Here is a 24,054-nt window from a genome sequence, read left to right as displayed (position 1 = left end):
AGTTATCCCTCTCCCCTTGGTGACACACTTGTTCATGATGATGTTTGATAAGTAAGTTTGATACCTGACAATCATATGGGAGAATTGCTGGATGTGAATGTAATGCAGCATGTTTTAGGGTTAGGGATTAAGGATACCATGCTCATCTATAAAGGGATTTAGCTGATGTAATTTATTAGATTTCATCTCCTTCTGATGTTTAAGGTGGTGTACCACATCACAGAAGGCTTTAACCATTGTTAAACCATTTTGATAATCGTGCATTCTGCCTTTCTTCTCTCTAAAATGCTTGAGGGTTCATTGACTTTTTTTGATTAAAAACCGTTGACTTCCTTAACACGTTGCTGAAGTCTTGCAATAGCTTTTACTGCCTTTGTCCAATAAGAAAACCTGTTGATCGAATATGGATCTTTCCTCCTTTGTTTTGGTGGTATAAACTTCTCTCTCTGATGTGTAATCAGCTCTCTTTAGAGGTCACGTATCTCGATTGCTTAATGTCAGTCAGTACTTTGTTTAAAACCCTAATTGTAATTTGCCACAAAGACATGAAATCTTTCAGCTTCTCTGTTAATGTACCTTAATTATTAATGCCTTTGAGTCTGCCCAGAAACACTCCTCTAAAGCCCTATTCGACAGGACTAGTTTTCTAAACGACGTTTGAGTTAGAATTTTTTTCAGACGCCGTCTGTCATTTCATGTATGCATTCGGACGGGACTAACATCTCCATGTTTATTACAGAGGTAGGAGTGTCTGTGTTTTACATGTGGGCGTTGCACAAGACCACATGTCCAGGATCTACATCCATTATTGGTGCGCAAACTTGAATACCGGCGTGCTAGGGATAGTACGGTTGTTCACGTTGACAAACACGATAGAAATCGCGTTTTGGAAAAAAACAGACATTGGCATTCGGACGGGATTAGATTTCTCAGAGGACCGCCGAGTTTGCTGAAAAACAGTAGGTAATTTGCTCAGGAATTTTTACAGAGGTCGTGTGAGAGAGAGACACACATGGCAGATTCTGACGGTTTTAAAATCACAAAGTACGTCTGTAAAACAGAAATTTCTCTAACGACCCCCTGTAAAACTAGTCCCGTTCGAATAGGGCTTAAGTTGTTTATCTCTTCAAAGCACTTTTGTAAGTTGCTTTGGATAAGAGCATCTGCCAAATGTAAATCTCTAATTCTTTTTTGAGCAAGTCATTCATTTATACACCATGTTACAAATTATTACGCAAATGATATCTTTCCCTGATTTTCATCATTAGTCATTGCAAATGACAGTCAGTATAGTTTTCAAGTCATCAACCATTAGGGTATAATTTGAATTTTAGTGAACAAACTTCCTAATGATAACAATATTTATTTAAAAAAATGTAAAACTGAAAATGCACTGATTCAAATTATGCACAACGGAGTTAAAAAATTTTATAGGTTGTAAAGAACTGAAAATGGACTTTTGTTGACTTTGCAGCTTTAGGAGGTCATATTTACTGAAATCAAAAGCTATTTCAATCAAAAACATCCTAACAGGGCATGTTACATCTTAACATAGGACCCCTTCTTTGAAATTACCTTCACAAATTTTGCATCCATTGAACTTGTGACTTTTTGGACAGTTTCTGCTTGAATTTCTTGCAGGATGTCATAATAGCCTCCCAGAGCTGCTGTTTAGATGCGAACCACCTCCCACCCTCATAGATCTTTTGCTTGAGGATGCTCCAAAGGTTTTAAATGGGGTTGAGGTCAGGGGAGGATGGTGGCCATACCATGAGTTTCTCATCTTTTATTTCCATAGCAGCCAATGACACAGAGGTATTCTTCGCAGCGTGAGATGGTGCATGAAAATGATTTTGCTATGGAAGGCACGGTTTTCTTTTTGTACCATGGAAGAAAATGGTCAATCAATATACTTTGTATTTTCACACCTTCAGGGAGCCTAAAGGGGCCTAACAGCTCTCTTCCCATGATTCTGGCCCAAAACATGACTCCGGCACCGCCTTGTTGGGACATGGTGGCCATCCACCAACCATCCATCTGGACCATCCAGGCTTGCACGACACTCATCAGTAAACAAGACTGTTTAAAAACTTGTCTTCATGTATGCCAGAGCCCACTGCAACTGTTTCTGCTTGTGAGCATTGATTAGGGGTGGCCGAATAGTAGGTTTGCACAACTTTTTCTTTCCCATATTGCTTGAAACCTGTGGCCTGCTTAATAATGTGGAACAACCTTCTTCAGTACTTTTCATTTAATTAGGCTTATCTTGCAGCTTAATTGATCTAATGATCACATGTCTGAGATTCATTTCAGTGATCCAAAGAGCCCTAAGACACAATACCATCCATGAGTTTAATTAAAAAAAATAAATTTAATGTTTGACACTTAAATCCAATTTACATAATAATTTGGAACGCGGTGTACAGTAATATGTATACAAAGAGTGGAGGATTAGACTAAGAACACAGCTTTGGGCAACACCAGTGTGAGTCTGTTGTTAAGGATTCGTCTGATCCGTTTGCAGAGGGAAGTTGCTGACTTTACGGTCATGTCATCCTGACATAAGTGTTAAGATGTTCAAGATGGGTAAGAACTCTGGGTAAGAAATACTCATGGATGGTATTTAATGCATTTTACTACATTTCGTACTGTGTATGTTTGTGTATGTGACAAATAAAATTTGAATTTGAACTGTCACATTACTGAGATAGCTGTGGATGTATTTGCCCAGATGTTCCCAAAAGTTCTGTTCAAATTGTTCTTTTGGATAACACCAGGTACTAGTATTGGTACTTTGGAAAATACTCAAATGGAAGATCGGTTTGAATGATTGTTGGGAGAAATTAATGTGACTCCAGACTGAAATAAATGTTGTGATATTGCAAAAGTTTACACCACAGGAGTAATCAAAGCAACTAAATATACAATATAGAGTGGAACCTGGGATTGCGAGTAACTTGGTCTGAGATTGTTTTGCAAGATGAGCAAAAAAAAATATATATATATATATATACCACGTGACGCGAGCCGACCGCATCTTTTCGAACTGCTCGCTCACACACCGTTAGGGGCGGAGTAACACACTCGGAGGAAAGCGCTAGCCGCTCCTTCCGCGTGCGCGAGCTCACAGACGCTCCTGATTGGCTGTAGAGCCGTGATTAATGTGGGAGCGCAAGTACCTCTCATCCCGCCTACCTGAGAGAGCTCGGCCAATCAGCTCTCTCTGTGCCTCCGGCTGTGAGAGGAAAACAGCATCACCCGGGTAAAAATAAATTTTAACTTGTTAAATGAGCGATGTCTTGATTATACGAGTTCTGTAGTTTGCATGCACTTTGTTTCCTGTGCATCACGTGATCACAACTAAGACAATGGTTCTTCACTCTCTCTTGCGCTGTGGGTAATTGTCTCTCATGCTTAGACTGTGTGCAGGCATCACTTGTATAGTCAACATCCCTGTGCGTCTGTACTTTTTACAATAACATTGTAACCATGCGTGTTCGCGCGTGTATGAACACGTTCATGAGTGATTGATAGCGTGCATGTAAGTGTATAAAAGTCGTCCTACACAGTAGCCCCCCTGCTTCTGCTCTCATCTAACACCAGTGGCAATTCTTTTTAAAGGTTTAGGTTCATTTTTGTTTTTACCTTACACAGTGAAACCTCGGATTGTAAGTAACAGGGTTTGTGAGCGTTTCACAAGATGAGCAAAGATTTTTTAAAATAAATTTTGATTTGGAAAACGAACAAGTCTTGGTTTACGAGGTATCATGTATCACGCATGTGCTTCTTGTTTTGACTTCGAGCATCACGTGATTACAACTTTTTTTCTCTCTTGCGTTATGGAATTGTGGGTAATCGTCTCCCCTGCTGGGTCCCCTGGTGCGCGTCTCTTATGGGTATAATCAACATCAGTGCACGCGTGTACTGTTTACTATAACACTGTGACCACGTGTGTGTGTGTAAAACATATTTTGTCTGTTTGCGTGTGTGTACAGCGCGCCTGTCTCATTAAAAAGATCATTAATTTACATTTTTCTCCCATTTATATTGTTACGGGGTGCGGTGTGGAGAGCCGCACCATGAGATGTTTTACTAATAAGAGCCCTGACACAGGGCTTTAGAGGGGGTCAGTAAAATAGGAGTTATGAGTGCTTATGACAGTCATGGGAAGACCTTTCCGTTTGAAGATAGCGTGGGATTAATAAAAAATAAACTTAAAAGGAAACCAAAAGACAACTGAAAACACAAAATAAACAGATCTCCGCCGTCTACGTGAGAACGGACGGGTTTCTGGAAACTAAAACAAAAAACTAAAGATCCCTTATGCCCTTCCCGAGGATTTTTACATTGTTTTAGCCAGGGATGCACCGAAATGAAAATTCTGGGCCGAAAACGAAACCGAAATTTTTGGATCCACTTGGCCGAAAACCGATACCGAAACCGAAAATGGCTTCATTAAAAAACATGTTTAAAATATTTTCTTTTTGTTTGTATTAAAAAAAATGTTGCATATTGCAACTTTGCTGTCCTCATCTGAAACTCTGAAGTGCTTCCAAACCGCCGACATACTCCGTGTTTGATGCGTAATGACAACGCGAACGATTTTCGGCGGCCGAAATTTCGGTGCATCCCTAGTTTTAGCCATAATTACACGAAAGCGAGTTCAGAACTAAATCGCTGCTCCTGCTCCATAAAGCACTGTCTCACTAAACAAACATCCGAGAAGCTTTAAATAGAATGAAACCCAAAAAAGATTTTGGGTTATAGAGCAAAAGATTTGGGTTATAGTGCAAAAGTTTTGGCAAAAAGATTTTCTCAGTTGAAAATTAAAAAAAAATATGTCGCTGATTATTAACGCGCGGATGAATGGTGCATTGTCCAAGTGCAAGTTGATCTTGGAGCTAAACTATTTGCTTTGGGTAAAAGCGCCATCTAGCGATCATTGTGTGTCAGCAACAGCTTCCCATTTAAAAAAATAGGCGGTCAAAATGACCGGTGACCCGCAATAAACGTAGGTGACACTGGCGGGGTTAATACACCTATCTCACCAATGCGGTTTGACTCGCTGTGAGATGCGGTGTTATACCCCTATCCCACCTACGCGGTTTCGCGGAGTGGCTGTAAGTGGAGTTCATCATAATTCCCCTCAAGTTTTTACGCTGTGATTACGCTTCCACCTTTCCACGTGAAGAACTAAATGTTTAATTTAAACATGTTTATTTTTTTTGGTGGCCCTTGCTGAAGCGTCCGGATCTTGCAGAACTTTGCAGGAGCGAAGCAGGCAGCTTACGGTGCCCAACATCGCATCTCACCGTGAGTCAAACCGCATAGGTGAGATAGGGGTATTAGTTTCCGTGAGCCGCCTCGAGTGATACCCCATCTCGAGCCTCCCCGATGGCGGTTCCGCGCGGTGGCCGTAAGTACGGTTCATCATGATTCATATTTAAATTTTATATGTCACATACACAGTCATACACAGTACGAAATGTAGTGAAATGCTTACACGACCCCCAGTGACCTTAAAAAGAGAATTAAAGCTTATAATGGTAATAAATATGAATAAAAGAAATACGATAGAAATTTTAAATAAAAAATAAAATAAATAAAATAAAATTTAACTAGGAAAAATAGAACTAAAAATAGAAACTGAAAATAGAAATGTACTGTACAAATAGAAATATAATGGTGTGCAAATATGCATAGAAAGTGGCTTTGTGCAAAGGTTATTAAAGTGTCTTTGTGCAGTGATCTAGAATGTAAACGTAAACATGTAGTGTAGATGTGCGTGGAGTTGTCCATAGTGTCCATGGATGTATAAAGATTGATTGATTGATTGTGGAAATATTGTGTTAATTCTGCATAGTGGTGTGGTTGAGAGACCTTATCGCCTGCGGGAAAAAGCTCCTCCTCAGTCTCTCTGTGTTGGCCCTCAGGGAGCGGAATCGCTTCCCAGACCGCAACAGAGTAAACAGTCCATTGTTGGGGTGGCTGAGGTCCTTCACGACCTTCCTGGCCTTGGTCCAGCACCGCTTGGTGTAGATTGAGTGCAGATCAGGGAGCTCGGTGCGGATGATGCGCTCAGCTGATCGCACCACCCTCTGTAGAGCTTGTCTGTCCTGCATGGTGCTGTTCCCGAACCAGGTCGTGATGTTTCCCGTCAGGATGCTCTCTATGGTGCAGGAGTAGAAATTCCTGAGCACCTTGGAGGGCAGTCTAAAGTCTCTCAAGCGTCTGAGGTGGTACAGACGCTGCCGGGCCTTTTTTACCACGGTGTTGATGGGGGTCTGGTAGTTCCTCACCTGCTTTGTACTGAAGTCCACTATCAGCTCCTTTGTCTTGCTGATGTTCAGGAGGAGATTGTTTCTCTGGCACCAGTTCTCCAGATTTCCAACCTCCTCCAGGTAGGCTGTCTCATCGTTGTTGGTGATCAGGCCCACCACGACAGTGTCGTCAGCAAACTTGATGACGGTGGTGGAGTTGGTAGTGGCCACGCAGTCATAGGTGTACAGAGTGTACAGCAGGGGGCTCAGAACACAACCCTGGGGGGCTCCAGTACTGAGAGTGATGGAGGCTGAGACATGTCCGCCCATCCTTACTGCCTGTGGTCTGCCAGTCAGAAAATTGGAGATCCACTGACACATGGATGAGCTGAGTCCCAGGTGCTCCAGCTTGGTGGTGAGTGTGGAGGGAATTATGGTATTAAATGCAGAGCTGTAGTCGATGAAGAGCATTTTCACATAATTCCCCCTCCAAGTGTCCAGGTGAGTGAGAGATGTATGGAGGAGATGTGAGATTGCATCGTCCGTGGAACGGTTTGGACGGTATGCAAACTGTAGTGGGTCCAGTGTGTCTGGTAGTGAAGAAACGATGAAGTCTCTGACCAGGCGTACAAAGCACTTCATCACTACTGAGGTAAGAGCTACAGGGCGATAGTCATTAAGAGAAGCAGGATGTGGTTTCTTTGGGACAGAAACAATAATGGACTCTTTGAAGCCTGTGGGAATCACCGACTGAGATCACCTTCCTGTCTGTAGCCGTTAGGGCCGCTAGCATTAGCATCGCTAGTGTGTTTAGCTGCAGCCTCGAAGCGAGCATAGAAAGTGTTCAGCTCGTCTGCCAGAGTCACGTCCGCGTTAGTCATACCGGTTGTTGGTGCTTTATAGTCCGTAATTGTCCTTAGTCCTTGCCACAGGCTCCTAGAGTCACACTGTTGGAGTTGTGACTCTAGTTTCCTCCCGTAGCGCTGCTTCGACTCTTTCACCGCTTCCGGACGCTGTATGACGCAGCCTTGTACGGTTCCATGTCCCCCGACGCGAGTCCCGTGTTGTAGGCAGCGGAGCGAGATCTCTGAGCGTCGCGGATGGTTTTATCCACCCACGGCTTCTGGTTGGGAAACGCTTTAATAGTCTTTTTTTCCACGGTATCATCCGCTAGTTTCCCGATGAATCCCACAACCACTTCCGTAAACACGCTGACGTCATCATCGGAGCTGTTTCTGAACATGTCCCAGTCTGCGCCATCGAGTGCGCCCTGTAACGCGGCCACCGATTGGTCCGTCCAGCGCGCGACCTCCCTCTGAACCGGAACTTCCTCTTTCAGCCTTTGTTTGTATTTTGGCATGAGGATTTAAGTCACTAAGAACATTTAACTTAAAACTTAGCGGAGTATTTTAAGGCCTGTAAGCCTACACGTATGTGAGGTAGCCAGTCTAGCCAGCAGAAAAAACCATGGCATCCAAACCATAATTTAAGTTGAAAAAATTGTACCCATCTTAGCAAAGTAGCTTAAGGCCTTAAGTGAACACTAAACAAACTCTCCTCTCCACATAACTGCAGACCAAGTGATCTACATTGTCTTCAGATTTTTGTTCATGAAAATAATTTGATCCACATGCCTCTGGGAGAAGTGCACTTCTCTGAACAGTGATGATATCTCCGGCGGTGGAAAAGACCCTCTCAGAGGAAACACTAGTGCCAGGGATACAGAGGTACCTTTTAGCTAGTTGTGACAAGAGTGGATACTGACACTGGTGCTCCCCACCAGACCAGTGGATCTTCTTTCACTTCCAGGAGATCTGCCTTCTTGTAGCGGGTCATCTGCTCCTTGGCCTCGTCATCTTGGGTATTTTTCTTGGTTCGTGCTGCACCACCACCGTATCGTCACCAAGAAGGGCAACCAGTGGACAAGACGGCCTTGGAGTCCTGGGTGGAGGACGCTGACCTTCAAATAAATAAACAATAAAAACAAAAAAAACATTACTTATATTTATATATTACTTTATAGTTAAGCACATTCCATAATTCCCACACAGAAGTTCAGACAACACAGTGCGCTTCACTGGATAACAATTGGTAATACTACTGACCTTGACTGCTCACTCCTTCCATGAATTGCTCTCTTTCATCCACAGCGTCTTCATCATCATCTTTAGATGCCATCCCCTCATCAGCATGAGCATTTGCTGTGCCCTCTCATCCACACTCCAAAGTGACTAAGTCAACATGAAATGAAATTCATGAGCTTTTATTGTATAAATCTTTTAATTACTATATTAAATATGCCTTTAAACCCGTTAACATTATAGTATTTAATTATGCTTTTAAAACTATTTAATATTTATCTATTTTAAAATGATGTAGGATTTGCCTTTTAAACTAGCAGTACCATCACTGCCTTACCATACCTCTGATGGCTGCATGCTCAGTCTTGCAGCCTCTACAATCAGTCCATCATAAACTTCCTGTCTTTTATCTTCAGTCAGAAAGGGAAGACTTTTGAATCTGGGATCCATTGCTGAACATGCATGGAGAGTTGCCTTGAGGTCAATGTACCTCTTCTGAAGATCCCCAGCCATGGCACCTTGGTGAAGCAGATGGAAACTTGTGGGAACAACCGGCATCGATGTCCAGAGTAGTTTGTTTTGGGTCACGCGGCTGCTGCTGCTTTGGGTCCTCCGTAAGCATAAACTTGTCTAGGTTGTGACGTTTTAGGTGTGCTCGTAAATTTGTGGTATTGCCGGAATATTTAACGTTAGTGCCACATAGCTTACAACCCGCGATGCTTTTATTCAAGTCGTTGCTTTCCTTCTTTTTTTTAAAACCAAAGTGCTCCCACACATCTGCTTTTAAGCAGGCAGGTGCTGGATTTATATTCGCCGCCATTCTCTGAATATAGGTAGACATCTGCGTCTGTGTAAAGTTAGTACGGGTAACTTGCTCTACAGCAACACTAGCGACTGGCTGACCAAATCGCTCTTCCTGCAACGCGAACGGGGGTAAACAACACGGTGGATTTGAATGGGTTGTATGTATCGATACTCGTGGCTAAAAAATCGATACTTTCTTTGGAAAAAAAATATCGATTTATATCGCAGAATCGATAAAATCGTCCAGCCCTAATAGACTGTCACGGATGGTTTTATTCACCCATGGCTTCTGATTGGAAAACGTTGATATTTATTTATTTATTTATTTTTTTTGGACGATATCATCTGATAGTTTCCTTGATGAATCCCAAAACCGTTTCCGTAAACACAGACTAAAAATCTTAATTTCTGGAGACATGTCCTGTGGTCTGACAAAACAAAAATTTAACTGTTCGGCCATAATAATAATACAGTATATTTTGAAAAAAAAGGGCGAAGCTTTGAAGCCCCAAAACACCATCCAAACTGTGAAGTATTGGGGTGGTGGTATAATGTGGGGCTGCTTTGCTGCAGAAGAAACTGGTGCACTTCACAAAATAGATGGCATCATGAAAGATTTATTAAAGCAACATCTAAAAACATCGGCTGGTGGGCCAAATTTCCAGCAAACTGTTGCAGAAAGCTTGTGGAAGGATACCCCGTTAAGGATACCGTTCGTCCCAAATGAAAGTTTCGTTGCAATTTTGCAAAATACTAAGGAATGTGTATACATTTTTGACTGATAAAAAAAAATCCAATAAAATTTTCCGTCGCTCAATTCTGACATTAAACATATGCAAAAAATATCTTAATATTTATTAATCTAAAACAGAAAATGTTTACTTTGATTTAATGTTTTACAGTAAAGAAAAAAGTTTTTTTTTTATGAAGTGTATGTAAATATTTGATTTCAACTGTATAGATTTAATTAAAAACCTGTTCTTTAATGTTGTTCATGATTTCCAACCCTTTCTGTTTTTAAGTGTCTGGGTCACAGTCTTCTTTGAACAGTGGATCATGAAATATGGATGCTGCTTGACCTTCTTAAGGTCATTTTAATAAACTTATCCTCTGCAGCAGTGGTACCTCTTGGTCTTTCTTTCCTGGGATAGTCTAGCCACTGGGCTAGATCTGGTATTCCCTTTTTAGTTAGGTCAGACGGCAGACTAGTGATTTTTGGAAAATTATGCACAAACCTCGCAGAGGTACAATGCATGTACAATTTTTTTGTTGTGGATTTTATGAACACAAAGTGCTTCGGGTTTTTTATAATAATCAGGTTTTTTGTTGTTTGTGTCCAGCATTGAATAATTATTTCATCCATTATTTACCCACGGCTGGAAATAATAGCTGGAATGTGATGTTATTGTGAATTTATGACTGAAATAAAGCTTTTCGTCTTTAGTAAGGTACTTTCACTTTACAAAAGGCAGCGTTTTGATCGAAAGGCTGATAAACGCGTGTTGTACAGTATATACAACGTGACAGCGTGCTTAGTTACTGTAATCCCTCTTCTCACCTTTCATGTAGGTCTGCTTGATCTTGTTAAATCGTTTTAAACCCCTCAAGTCTGCGAATTCCGCCATCAGCGAAACCGGTTTGATAACTTCATACCTATCGTTAATGAAAGGTGAGAAGAGGGATTACAGTAACTAGGGTTCTGTGGGTGTCACCTCGGAGCGCGCTGTATTCAGCGAATAGACTAAACCAAAATCATGTTTGCTTCAGCATTGGAAATAATATTGTATGAGGCTAATTTTATTAAGGATTATACAGTTTTTTATTCTTCGTACTTCCTCTTTTTGCACACAACCGGCATCTTTATATTTGAACAAAAAATAATAGTGGGCTGGTAGGAACCCAAACTATATTTTTTATATAACTTAAACGGCTGAATGAGGTTAAATATACAGTGGAACCTCGGATTACGAGCTTAATTCGTTCCGGAAGTGGGCTCGTATTCCAAAACACTCGTAAACCAAATTTAATTTTCCTATAGGAAATAATGGAAACATAAATTATTCGTTCTACAGCCCAAAAAAATAAATACATAAATATAATTAATACAAAATATAAAGTAAAAATAAAACAAATTAACCTGTACTTTACCTTAAAAAAATGTAACATTAAACCCCGACAGATAAGGGTTTTCGTTTGTGCATGCAGAGTGTATGTGTGTAAAAAAACACACACACACACACACACACACACATTAACGGATAGACCGTTTTTAAAACCATTTAAAAATTAGCAAGGAACATTCCTAGTCACACTCACGTGAGCGCATACTAACAGGATCACTGCTGTAAGTAAAACAACAACAACAAAAAACAAATTAAACAGCTCCTCACCTTTGAAAACAATCGCGACAGAGAGAAGTTTGTGTGTTTATTTGGCAACCTGAGAGGAGGGGGGCTGAAGGGGGGGCTCACTCGCGTTTACGGCCCCCTTCTCTCAGGTTGCCAAACAAACACACAAACTCTCTGCCTTACACAGACACACACACACACACACACACACACACACGCACACTTAAAAACCCTGCAGGCTCTAAGACCCAGCAGGGGGGACGATAGGTCTCGGCTTTACAGCTCCCCTTCTCTCAGGTTGCCAAATATACACACAAACTCTTCTCTGTCGCGACTGTTTTCAAAGGTAAGGAGCTGTTTAATTTTTGTTGTTTTACTTTACAGTAGTAATCCCGTTAGTATGCACTTACGCGAGTGTGACTAGCGATGTTCCTTGCTAATTTTTAAAGGGTTTTAAAAACGGTCTCTCCGTTAATGTGTGTGTGTGTGCGCGCGCGCACACACACACATCTCACACACACACAGCGCGTGTGTGTATTCACCCAGCAGGAGAGACGATTACCTACAATTCCGCTGCAAGAGAGAGAAAAACCGTTGGCTCACTTGTGATGACGTAACGCTCGTTGTTAAAACAAGAAGCGCATGCGTGAAACATGATACTCGGTGCTCGTTAACTAAGACAATGCTCGTTTTTCAAGTAAAAAATTATTAAAAATTGTTGCTCGTCTTGCAAAACACTCGTAAACCACGTTACTCGTAATCCGAGGTTCCACTGTACACAATAAATTAATAATTGCATTTGCTTTACATTTAAGCACTTGTGTACATAGCTTTTTCATTTTATATACCACCATATATATTTGTGTCTAATAGGGTTTTATTCATATTTTACATTACATGCAGTTTGTAATTTACTTGCGATTGTACTTTTAAAATGTAACCTACGTGTCTACAGTATAAGCATATTTAGATTAGAATAGATTCAACTTTATTGTCATTGCACATAGTTACAAGGCAACGAAATGCAGTTAGAATCCAACCAGAAATGTAAGTTAGCAGTGGTATAAACATATATACAGATCTATATATGTTAGGGATGCACCGAAATTTCGGCCGGCGAAAATTTTCGGCCGAAATAGCATTATCGGTTTCGGCCGAAACGTAAGAAAGCGCCGAAAATAAAAGCCGAAATTGTCGCCACGCCTCTCCCATCCTCCCGTCTCGTTCGCGCTGTCATTACGCATCAAACACGGAGTATGTCGGCGGTTTGGAAGCACTTCAAAGTTTCAGATGAGGACAGCAAAGTTGCAATATGCAACATTTTTTTAAATACAAACAAAAAGAAAATATTTTAAACATGTTTTTTAATGAAGCCATTTTCGGTTTCGGTATCGGTTTTCGGCCAAGTGCATCCAAAAATTTCGGTTTCGTTTTCGGCCCAGAATTTTCATTTCGGTGCATCCCTAATATATGTACCTACTTCATGAAAAATTTGGTCGGTCTGGCTTTTAGATAAAGTTATTTGATATAATTTAATTAATTAATTAATTATCCTATTATAATTCATTCTTGTTCTCTATATTCTTGTCGAGTATAGTCCTTCAGAGCAAGCACTGTGTCAGAAGATTGTGGAATCTCTTTTCACCTTTCATTTACAATAGGTGTGAATTTATTAAACTGTGTGTGCTAATACTGTAGGGGGTTTAGATGAATTAAGAAGACAGAGTGGACATCCCTGCCTAAAATAGATTAAAAAAAATTAATGATAGCAATTAAATCGGACTTAATAGTTGAATTTTATACTTTTTGTTTACTGTATGTACAGTCGTATTATGCTTTATTTATATTATTTCTCTCTATCTATCTATCTATCTATCTATCTATCTATCTATCTATATATATATATATATATATATATGACTTAACCAAATTGGCTCACATCGGAGCGCGCTGGCATGTTGGAAAAGCCAGCGTAGCTTTCGCAGTGAAGCATGAGTAATTTGCTACTGCACTGGGCACTCCAATGTCCTCCTCTACCCACACAGTGCCGTCTTTTGCCGTCTGTTTCAGACAGGGCTTCCCAGTACCACGGTGCATCTTTCGTGGAGGCATGTTGGGTTCTTGTTCTGTCATCTTTTCAGATTCTTCTGAGAAGGTATCAGTGGCCTGCAAGACAAATGAAATCTCTCCTCTATCAGAGTCTGCTTCGTCCATTTCCTAAAAACCCAAGGACCATAACTTCACTCAGCTTATGACATTTGTGTACAAACATACATTGGAGATTGAAGTGTTAGCAAATTTTCGTTGTATTTATGTCATTGTAGTAGCAACTTTTCATTCTGTTTTCACACATTTTTTTTATAACAGACTTGTGTTTCCATATATTGTGAATGTGTGTCTTTAATATTTGCAGGTCAGTGAATGTGTGGGATATTTTGTATAGATACGCCAGGCATTTCTGAAGGTTTCCAGGTCACACACAGAGGTTTGGATCTGCCTTGGATCTAAGCTACTCTGAGTAAACTAATGCAAATGTGCCAGGCCTCACAGGTTTCAATGGGTGGTTTGCACAACAAAAGATTAAGGATAATCAAGCTGAACCCCTGTGAAAATCTTAGCAGGGGTGAATAACACCTCGGGCCTTGCACCAGAAAATAAAAGTCAGTAATTCTAGTGTTAAAGCTATTTATTTACTTATCTTTTATTTGCTTACTTACTTACTTACTAATTAGCAAATGCTTCAGTAAAGGTCTCCAAAATAACGGCAGTATAAATGACAATGGAATATTACAGTACGTGCGAGTTGACGCCCATGCAGCAATCACTGACCATTGAAATGTTGGATTTGAATTAAAATGCCACATATATACACACACACACATACACACACACATGGACACATGTGAGTACAGACACATATTCGTGTTATAATTATATATAATTATATTCTAAAATCGTGTTCACCCTTGGGTTTACTGCATAAACACCGGAACAAAAGGTCTAGGGAGGACCTAGGGAGGACCTAGGGAGGTCTTTTTTGCATCCAGTTTAATCATGCAGTTCAGTTCATAGCAAATGCAACCCAACAGTGTGATTAAAGTACCCAAAATAACACAGAATTTTGACCCAGCATAGACAACCCAACGATGTGTTTACAGAAACCCAGCATTTTTTATTGTACTACTTCTAATGAATGGACAAAGCGCAGTCAAAGCCCGGAGATTCTGCGTGCTGTCGCGTTGTATTCAGCAAATAGCACATATATGTTTGTTTCATTTCTATAGTTTTATCAATAAATCTGTGCACGCGTTTATCAGCCTTTTGATCAAAAATTCGCACACGCGACTTACTTTCACGTTGCAAAAGGCAGTATTTATTGTTTAGTGTATATTTAAAGCGCATAAGCGCATTAAAACAATGTTGTTTTAGGCTAACATATGCATTTTTGCATTGTTTGTTGTACTTCGTGTTTTTGCACATGCATTACAATAATAAGAACAATAATAAATTCGGAAAACTACTACTACTAATAATAATAATACTGAATGGAGAAGTTGGCTGTGTCACTGATTCAAAGCTGCATCTTTGCTGTTTCTAAAAAAAAAAAAAAACACACACAGTAGCAGGAATCCGTGAAGACAGCATATGAAATGTTAATTTACCAGTTACATACCACACGCAATGTTTATTAAAAAATATAATTTTTTTGTCCAAACATATCTTTTATTCAATTGAATTTTATTTAAATAGCGCTTTTAACAATTGTTATAATCTCAATGCAGCAATTCTGCGAAATTCAGTGAATCTTTTATGAGCTAGGTGTCATTCTTATTTAATAAAATGTCTCACCCCTGTGTGTCTCAGTCTAAGCATCATTTCCTCCCTAATAGCCAGTTACTAGCCTCTCTTACATTTTAGTGGCGGTAGAAGCGGGGTCCAATTTTAACAATGTTGAGAAATGGCTCTAACTCCTACTCCTAAAAGTAGGACCAAAATTGCATTACACTGACAATTTTTGGCCACTTAGGAGACATTTCTTACACATAGAAAATTGATTTGACAAAGTAAAATCTTTTGTAAAATGTTGCGTTATTATAAGAATGAAATGAAGTAGACTGATATGATCATCATAATTTTCTTTAGTAAATAATAACCTCTGTTGCGTTGAGGCACCGCTGGCAAAACCTTATGAAATACAAATGAAACATTAAATGAATTTACAATCACAGTACTAAAATTAGAGTACAAATTTACATCACAGCCAAAACCAAAGAAATCACCAATTTATCAATAAATTATTAAAATGGTTAGATTTAGTCTCTTTGCTGTTTTTCCTGACGCATTCATAATTATTAGTCTACTTCTGCCGATGCACTCTGGAAAACTTTATGCATGCGGTTGAGCGCTGACTAGACTACGTAGGAAATTAAAGAAGGATCTTGATGCTTAATATCCCGAGCCCAAACCACATTTAACTTAAATTAACAAATATTTGAAGTAGATAACAATAGCCCAAGTTCAAAAAAGCATTTTAACTTTATTATAATTAAATTTATATTTATATTTTTTATAAAAAAATTGTCCTGCATCCATACTAGGTGTCACATGCCACTGTTTTTATACGGCCCTTTATCAGAGTAAATCATTCAGTAACAAGCCTGTAAATTTCCATGTAAAACAGGTACATCTGTATGAATAAATTGTTTAAATGTATGTTCCATGAGCAATTAATCAGTGATTTATGTAAATGACTTTGTTCGGATGTAAGTAAATGCTCATTGCTGGCTTTTTGGAGAAGGGATGTGCTAATGACGTTTGGTCTGCTTTCTGTGTGTTTTGGTGTGTGTGTCTGTATGGTGTGTTTGATGTGTTGGGTCACCTGAAAGGTGTCAATAGGTCTTAGATATTTAGTGAAACACAAGCTTTGCTAAAAAAAAAGTTAGGCACATCAGTCATTTACCCCCCCCAAAAAAGTTCTTTCTAAATGATAAAATATAGTTGTAACATAACAGATATGCAAAACGAACAAACGGCGCACTGAATACTAAACCTAAACCGAAGAGAGGTTGTGCTCAGAACACTGAGCTTCTGCGGATTTTAAAATTGACATTGTTACCGTTTTTTTAATCACAGGAATGAAAGAGATCATAACATGCCTTAAATTTTTTTTAATCAGTCTATACACAACCTGTGATTTAAAAAAAAAAATAAATTCAACTGCCCCAAAAATAAATAAATAAAAAGAATTAATACAAAATATTAAGTAAACATAAAGAAAATTAACCTGCACTTTACCTTTCAAAAAAGAAAAAATAAATCCCGGCAGATAAGCGTTTCCCTTTGTGCACGCAGGCGCTGTGCACGTGTGTATGTGTGTGTGAGGCTAGAGTAAGTGGAGACTTTTGCTTTTGTGTGGAGTGGAGATGTTGAGTATACCAGTAAGAGACGAGCACTAAGACCCAGCAGGGGAGACGATTCCGCAGCGCAAGAGAGAGAAAAACCGTTGATTCACTTGTAATCACGTGACGCTCTGCGTCAAAACAAGAAGTGCATGCGTAAAACATGATGCGTAAAACATGATACGTAAACCAAGACACTGCTCGTTTTTCAAGTTACATTTTTATTAAAAATCTTTACTCATCTTGCGGAACACTCGTAAACCGTGTCACTCGTAATCCGAGGTTCCACTGTACTAAAATTACAGGAAGAATTTAGAATTTAAATTGAATATAGGAGTTCCTTGTTTTAAATCGAATTTAAACAAAGTAAATGTATACCTTTTTATCTAGCCTTTTAGAAAACAGATTCAGGGTATGCATAAAAAATTGATGATAAAACTATATAAGCTACATAGCCTTTAAGACTCTACTTTTAATTAAGTGCACTCACAATGACGAACTTTGATTTTTTTAAAATAATGAAAGCAAACAGGATGCGCTATTCTGTACTGTTTTCGGTAAACTTGAGCGAGTCAGAAAATTAACCGAAACTCTGTGTATACTTGCCTCACAGACGTGAAAATATATATATACTTATAGAAAGCAAAACATCTGCTTAATTTGTGTGCGGCTGAGCGCTAATTAGACTACATAGGAAGTTAAAGAGGAGAATTCCTCTTTAAAATCAAAATCCCGAGCCCAAACCTCATTTAAATTAAATTAACAAATATTGTAAGTAAAAAAACAATAGCCCATGTTTAGAAAATGTTTAGAAATCCTTTCCGACGTAAGGCTGTGTAGGCCCGGTGTTGTGCGCAGAGATAGACATTTTCCTGAAGCTCAAATCTCCAAAATCGTTGGGGCATCTTTTCTAAATAGACGCTATTTTTAATAACCAATAGAGGTTATGAGCTGTACACATGCATTCTCGCCTAAACGGCTCCTAAAACTACATTTGTGACACAGTAACAGTAATATTTACAACAGATTGCAGGCCCCTGTTTGGAAAAAACAGATTAAAGAATAAGCCAGTTGGCATTCTAGTTGTCTACCTACTGTACAATATAGACGTTTTGTCAATATCACCCCAGGTCTTTCCAGTTGGTATGTTCCCACACACTCGCCAACATATGCAAGACAAAACCAACAGACTTACGAGATGTGTAAGACAAATTGATTTAATAATCAGTGATTGATTTAAACATCAACACCAAGAAAACTGATGACTGAGACTACCCTGTTTATGTAGATGAATTACAGTAAACCCCCTTAAGAGAACAACAGAGCTGAGCAACACCATGTTTTTATAAAAGGTCATAACAGAAGACAAAGATAATTGCCTTAATAGGACCATCTGAATGTGTTAAAATGAATAAAGTGTTTTTGTTTTTTTGCGGCCTAATATATCCCCAAGTCTAGCATATGCCCCAAAACACCAAGTAAATAGTTGCAAATCAAAATTTCATACAATAATTGAAAGATCCCAAAATTAAACATCTGAACTGGGATCTTTCAACTATTGAATCAAATTTTAATTTTCTGAACTCAAAAGCTCTTTAGTTTCCAACTATTAACTTGGTGACTAGACTTGGGGATATATTGAAAAGGAGGGGGACCCAAGTAAAATATGAAGGTATTTTGGCGGAAAAGTTAATAAATTTAAGCCCCTAAGCACAGCAGCACAAACCACTGGACTTTTTCGAGGAATTTATAGATCAGCAAGTGATAGTTGATTGACTAGTTTTTATGTCCCGGTTATGTCCTCTAAAAAAATACAGAGGACTTAGTAGTAGGAGGACTAGAAGTGACTTAGTAAAGGACTAGAAGTGACTTAGTTCTAATAGTGTTGTCTATGATCTTTATGAGGTAGTATGGTGTACGTGAGGTAGTATGGTGTTGTCCATAAGGTTATATGCAAATTACTTTAGGAGCAGTGGTGGCTTTGTGTGTTAAGGCTCTCAGTTACTGATTGGAAGGTCGGCGGTTCAAGCCTTAGGTTAGCTAGGTTGCCACTGTTGGGGCCCTTGAACAAGGCCCTTAACCCGGTCTGCTCTAGGAGTGCCGTGTCATGGCTGACCCTAGTTTGGCATGCAAATTGTATACTGAAATGATTTGAAATTGCGCTGTTATTTTGTTTACCACAAATTTTAATTCTATATTAAATCTATTTGCTTTTATTTGTTTCATTTATTGTTCTTGTTCTTGTTCTTGTCAACTTGATTTGACAAAAAATTTAAATTATTTATTTAGGTAAAAGGATCAGTTATTTATTTGGCATTAGTGTCAAAAACTGTATTTTGTATGGACAATCTATTTTGGACCGTTAAAGAAAAAAACATGCATGCTCTGTCCTCTTTCCCCACACTATCGTTTGGCCAAAAACCCTAACTGCGCCTAAGGAAATGAATCTCACACATCAAATGTAAGTCTTTGCACATTTAAATCATGAGGGGAATCCCGGATGCCATTTTCTCAGCTTTTTTCCACTGTGTTGGACTGTGAACTTTGATTTTAATTAGATTAGATTGTGCAAAGTACATAGCCAATAAAATGCAGTTAGCGTCTAACCAGAAGTGTGCAGAATAATAAAACATCAGTTTTATGCCTTAATTCAAGAGAAAGTCCCGGTTTGAACATCCCATGTAAATATTTAAAGGACAGTACATTCAAAAACTGCAAAGTGCAGTAGGATATTTGTTATACAACTTTTTTCTGAATACTTTCGGTACAGTTTCGGTACACTATGTAAAGTCTATACATAAGATATTGTACCAATAGTACAGTAAATCTGTGACCCAGTGCTTAAAGGAATAGTTTAAGGTAGGCCTGATATGAAGAGGCTCAATCTTATTTCTATTCCCATATCCTTTTTCTGTTTTTATTTACATGAAAACAAACCACAACTCGAAGTCAAAACCTTGCTTACTTTTACTAGTTATTTGAATAGTCACTTTTGGCTTTGTTATATATCTATGAAATGTCCATTACAGTTTCATGTAACATGTGCAAAAAAAATGTCACTAACAGAAAGTGAGATTCAGCGACTGCAACAGAAAGTGGAAGAGGCAGAAGAAGCTCTTCAGAAGGCAGCGCAGTATGGACTTCAGCTGTTGGCTGACAAAATGGACCTGCAAAATAAATTAGAGGATCAACGGATTGAGATGACTTTTCTAATTGAGGTTAGCTTTTTAAGTTATATTGTTAACTTTTTGCCAAGCTGTTGTTATACTTTTATGGTTTCTACAGTTTAAAATAATTTTGTTTTCCTCCGAGTGGCGCAGTGGTAAAGTGCTCGCCCTATCTAGAAAATGGGTATGGTAAATGCTGTAAACTCTCGCAGCCGGAGGTCTAGAGAGAGCTGATTGGCCGAGCTCTCTCAGAGGGGAGGGATGAGAGGTATTTCGTGCTCCCACATTAATCATGGCTCTACAGCCAATCAGGGGCGTCTGTGAGCTCACGCAGGTGGAAGGAGCGGATAGTGCTGTCCTCAGAGTGTGTTACGCCACCCCAACGGTGCATGAGCGAGCAGTTCGAAAAGATGCGGTCGGCTGGCGTCACGTGGTTCGGAGGAAACATGTGATAGTCTTCAGCCCTCCGGACTAAGTAGTAGTAGTAGCCTTAATGTGAGGGCCCCCTAGGGACGGAGAGGAATTAGACACGACTAAATTAGAATAATTTAAAAAATAATAATAATTTAAAATTTTTTTAAAATTTTGTTTTGCAGCCGTGTGGGTTTAAAAATAACCAATTTGTTTTATTAACATGTCACAGATGCCTATATCCAGACCTACTTATAGAAAGGATTTTTCAGTGTCTTTTATGCATCCTCATCCTATTTTTAATGTAATATCAATGATGAAATATATAAGTTAAATTGCATGCACCCAGCTTTTTTCTACCTAAAATTTTGGGGCCATAACTACATGGGATATGATGTGTGTATGATTGATTCTCATGAAATCTTGACTTAAAAAATTTTAAGCATGGAAATTTTTTAAATGATTAAATTAATTTTTTTCTACCTTGAAATTAGCAACAAAGTCTAAAGTATTTATAAATATTAATTTAATATACACAACAGTTCTACAATGAAAGGGAGGAAAGTGGACTAGTAAGAATAAGGGGTAAAGAGGTGAAGAAGGTACAAGAGTTTAAGTACTTGGGGTCAACATTCCAGGGTAATATAGAGTGTGGGAAAAAGGAAAAGAAGCAAGTGCAGGCAGGTTGGAATGTGTGGAGAAAGGTGTAAATAGTTCTGTGAAAATATCAGCGAGAATCAAGGGGAAGTTGTACAAGACAGTGGTGAGACTGGCCATGCTGTATGGTTTAGACAGTGTTCGTGAGGAAGAGGTAGCAGAGCTGAAGAGTTGAGGGATCTCTTCGTGAGTGACACAGTTGGACAGGATTAAAATTTGAGTACATCGGAGGGATGGCTCATGTTGGACATTTTGGGGACAATTAGGGAGGCCAGATTAATATGGTTTGTACATTTTCAGAGGAGGAAGGGTGAGTAGTGTTAGGAGAATGTTGGACTTGGAGATGCCAGCCAGAAGGCAAAGAGGAAGGCCAAAGGGGAGGTACATTATATGGATGTAATAAATGAGGATATGGAGCGAGTGGGTTCAAGTGTTAAGGATGCAGAAGATGGGGATAGGTGGAGAAAGATAATTAATCTAACACTGTAGGGTGTTTCTTGATATATACAGTATATGATTTTTTTTTTTGATAGGGTTCTTCCTTCTGTACTCCTTGAGCAGTTCTGGGTTGCTGTATAATTGCTTTGTCAATCTGGCCTTTGCTAAAACTTTTTCACTTGCTTACTGTCTACAATAAAACAAATCATAAAACAATATCAACAGTTTTATCAATAAAAAAGTTTACATTTTAAATTAATATTGAATTTATAAAAGACATTTAAAAGTCATACACAACATGCTTAAATTCTTATTTCCGAAACTGGCCTTAAATGTTGCGGTGTATGAGAATGGTGTTGCGGAAAATTAGGTGCGTCAGTATATTTTGCTAACAGTAAAGAAGCCATGATGGTTTCACTATTTTTTTTCAGTGCATATAATTAGATGTTTATGAACATTTTCCTAAAAATTTAACTGTTTCAGTAATGAGAATTAAAAAGTTGTGTTAACATTTTGACAACAGAATATTTAATATTTCACTGAAAAAATGAGATGATCGTACCTGGTAGCATCTTGAAGTAACTGCCCCATGTGCTTCATCACTCATAATATATTTATACAATACTGTTTAATATTGTGTGTTTAAACAGTACAGTGGAACCTCGGATTACAAGCATAATTCGTTCCGGAAGCGGGCTCGTATTCCAAAATACTCGTAAATCAAAGCACATTTTCCATAAGAAATAATGGAAATTAAAATTATTCGTTCCACAGCCCCAAAAAATAAATACATAAAATTAATTAACGGAAATATAAAGTAAAAATAAAACAAATTAACCTGCATGTTACCTTAAAAAAGTAAAAATAAATCCCGACCAATAAGTGTTTCCATTTATGTATGAATTTTTCTCTCTGTGTGTTCCATATATTTTCTCTCTGTGTGTTACATTTAAATGTTTCCATTTATGTATGAATTTTTCTCTCTGTGTGTTTTTCTCTCTCCTCCGCTGCTGTGTGTGTTGTGTGTACGCGCGCGTAATTTGACACCGTGCCGGTTGTGTGTGTGTGTGTGAAACAGAGAGGGGGTGCTTCACTCACACACAACTTGCACGATGTTAAATTACGCTCGCTGACACACAAACTTATTAAAGGCAAGAGAGAGAGAGAGTTTGTGTGAACCGGCAACAGTGTCAAATTACGCGCGCACACACACACACACACACACACACACACACACACACACACACACAGATTGATTATACCAGTAAGATACGAGCACTAAGATCCAGCAAGGGAAATGAATACCCGTAGCGCCAGAGAGAGAAAAAACGTTGGCTCAGTTGTGATGACGTGACGCTCGGTGTCAAAACAAGAAGTGCGTGCGTTATACATGATACTCGGAGCTCGTAAACCAGGACAACGCTCGTTTCAAGTCAAAATTTATTAAAAATCTTTGCTTGTCTTTCGGAACACTCGTAAACCGCGTTACTCGTAATCCGAGTTTCCACTGTACTTGACACTAGAAGCGCCGCGCCAGTGTCACCTACTTTTAACACGGTTCACCGGTTATTTGACCACCTATTGTTTTGAATGGGAAGCTGTTGCTGACACACAATGATCGCTAAATGGTGCTTTTACCCAAAGCAAAAGATAAACTTGCACTTGGGCAATGTGCCATTCATTCCCAATAATGATTGATAATCAGCGGAATTTTCTTTTTATATTTAACTGAGAAAACTGACTGCAGAGTCTCTAAGGGGAGTCACTAAGTCTCTACTTATAAGATAAATAATTTTATATCATTTTAAGAAAATTCATTAGTTCGTTCATTCTATTTGAAGCTTCTCAAGTGTCAGATGTTTTTTTTTGTGAGACCGTGCTTTAGATGGAGCAGATCTATGCTAAAACAATGTAATGACACCTCCTGTGGATATAAAGCTTAGTATTGGGTTCGAATAAATCAGATCTACCACAGCAGATAATTAACTATGCTATGTCATAACCAAAGCAAACACCACGATTATGCCTCGTTTCGTTTGGTGTTGCTAGGCAACGGACAACGCGCCGGGAATGTGGAAATGATGTGTGGCGCCTCAATGTGAACTAAACCAAAGATTTCGGTAACTACACTGGGTGTAACATCTGCATAGTGACACTAAACTGCTGAACAACTTCACTTTTCTGTTTACCTCTGAGAAAAAAGTGTTTGTATTTTGTTTGTTTATATTAAGAATGTAGTACATTTACAAAAACATAACAGTCTGTGCAGTTAGTGCCCTTGTAGAGAATAAATAAATGAATAACACATTCCAATCCCCTTTCAAGAAAGTGCCAAAGTCTATTGTTAGTTTTAATGATTTGGCTGAAACTAATTCTAGTAAATGTAGATGCAGATTCCAAATGTATAAATATGCATGCTATTTTATATGTATATATACTTTTTAAATAAAATTAATATTATATATATATCTCACCGCTATTACTTGACC

At 38.8% G+C, this 24,054-nt stretch overlaps 1 protein-coding gene across 2 annotated transcripts in view; it reads left to right on the top strand.

Annotated features, from left to right (window-relative positions):
• Nucleotides 1-24,054, top strand: part of spdl1 (spindle apparatus coiled-coil protein 1) — a 111,384-nt gene that overhangs the window by 9,309 nt on the left and 78,021 nt on the right. The window contains exon 2 of one of the 2 annotated variants that reach the window (XM_053505756.1): nucleotides 19,959-20,110. In XM_053505756.1, coding sequence (XP_053361731.1) covers nucleotides 19,959-20,110 — 152 coding nt within the window. Of the gene's footprint in view, nucleotides 1-19,945; nucleotides 20,111-24,054 lie in introns of those variants that run through there. The other variant, XM_053505755.1, reaches the window with a different exon arrangement.

Source organism: Clarias gariepinus, chromosome 10, assembly GCF_024256425.1.
Source record: "Clarias gariepinus isolate MV-2021 ecotype Netherlands chromosome 10, CGAR_prim_01v2, whole genome shotgun sequence".
NCBI lineage: Eukaryota > Metazoa > Chordata > Actinopteri > Siluriformes > Clariidae > Clarias > Clarias gariepinus.
The sequence above is the reverse complement of the archived record's forward strand: the minus strand, read 5'-3'. Positions and strand labels throughout refer to the sequence as shown.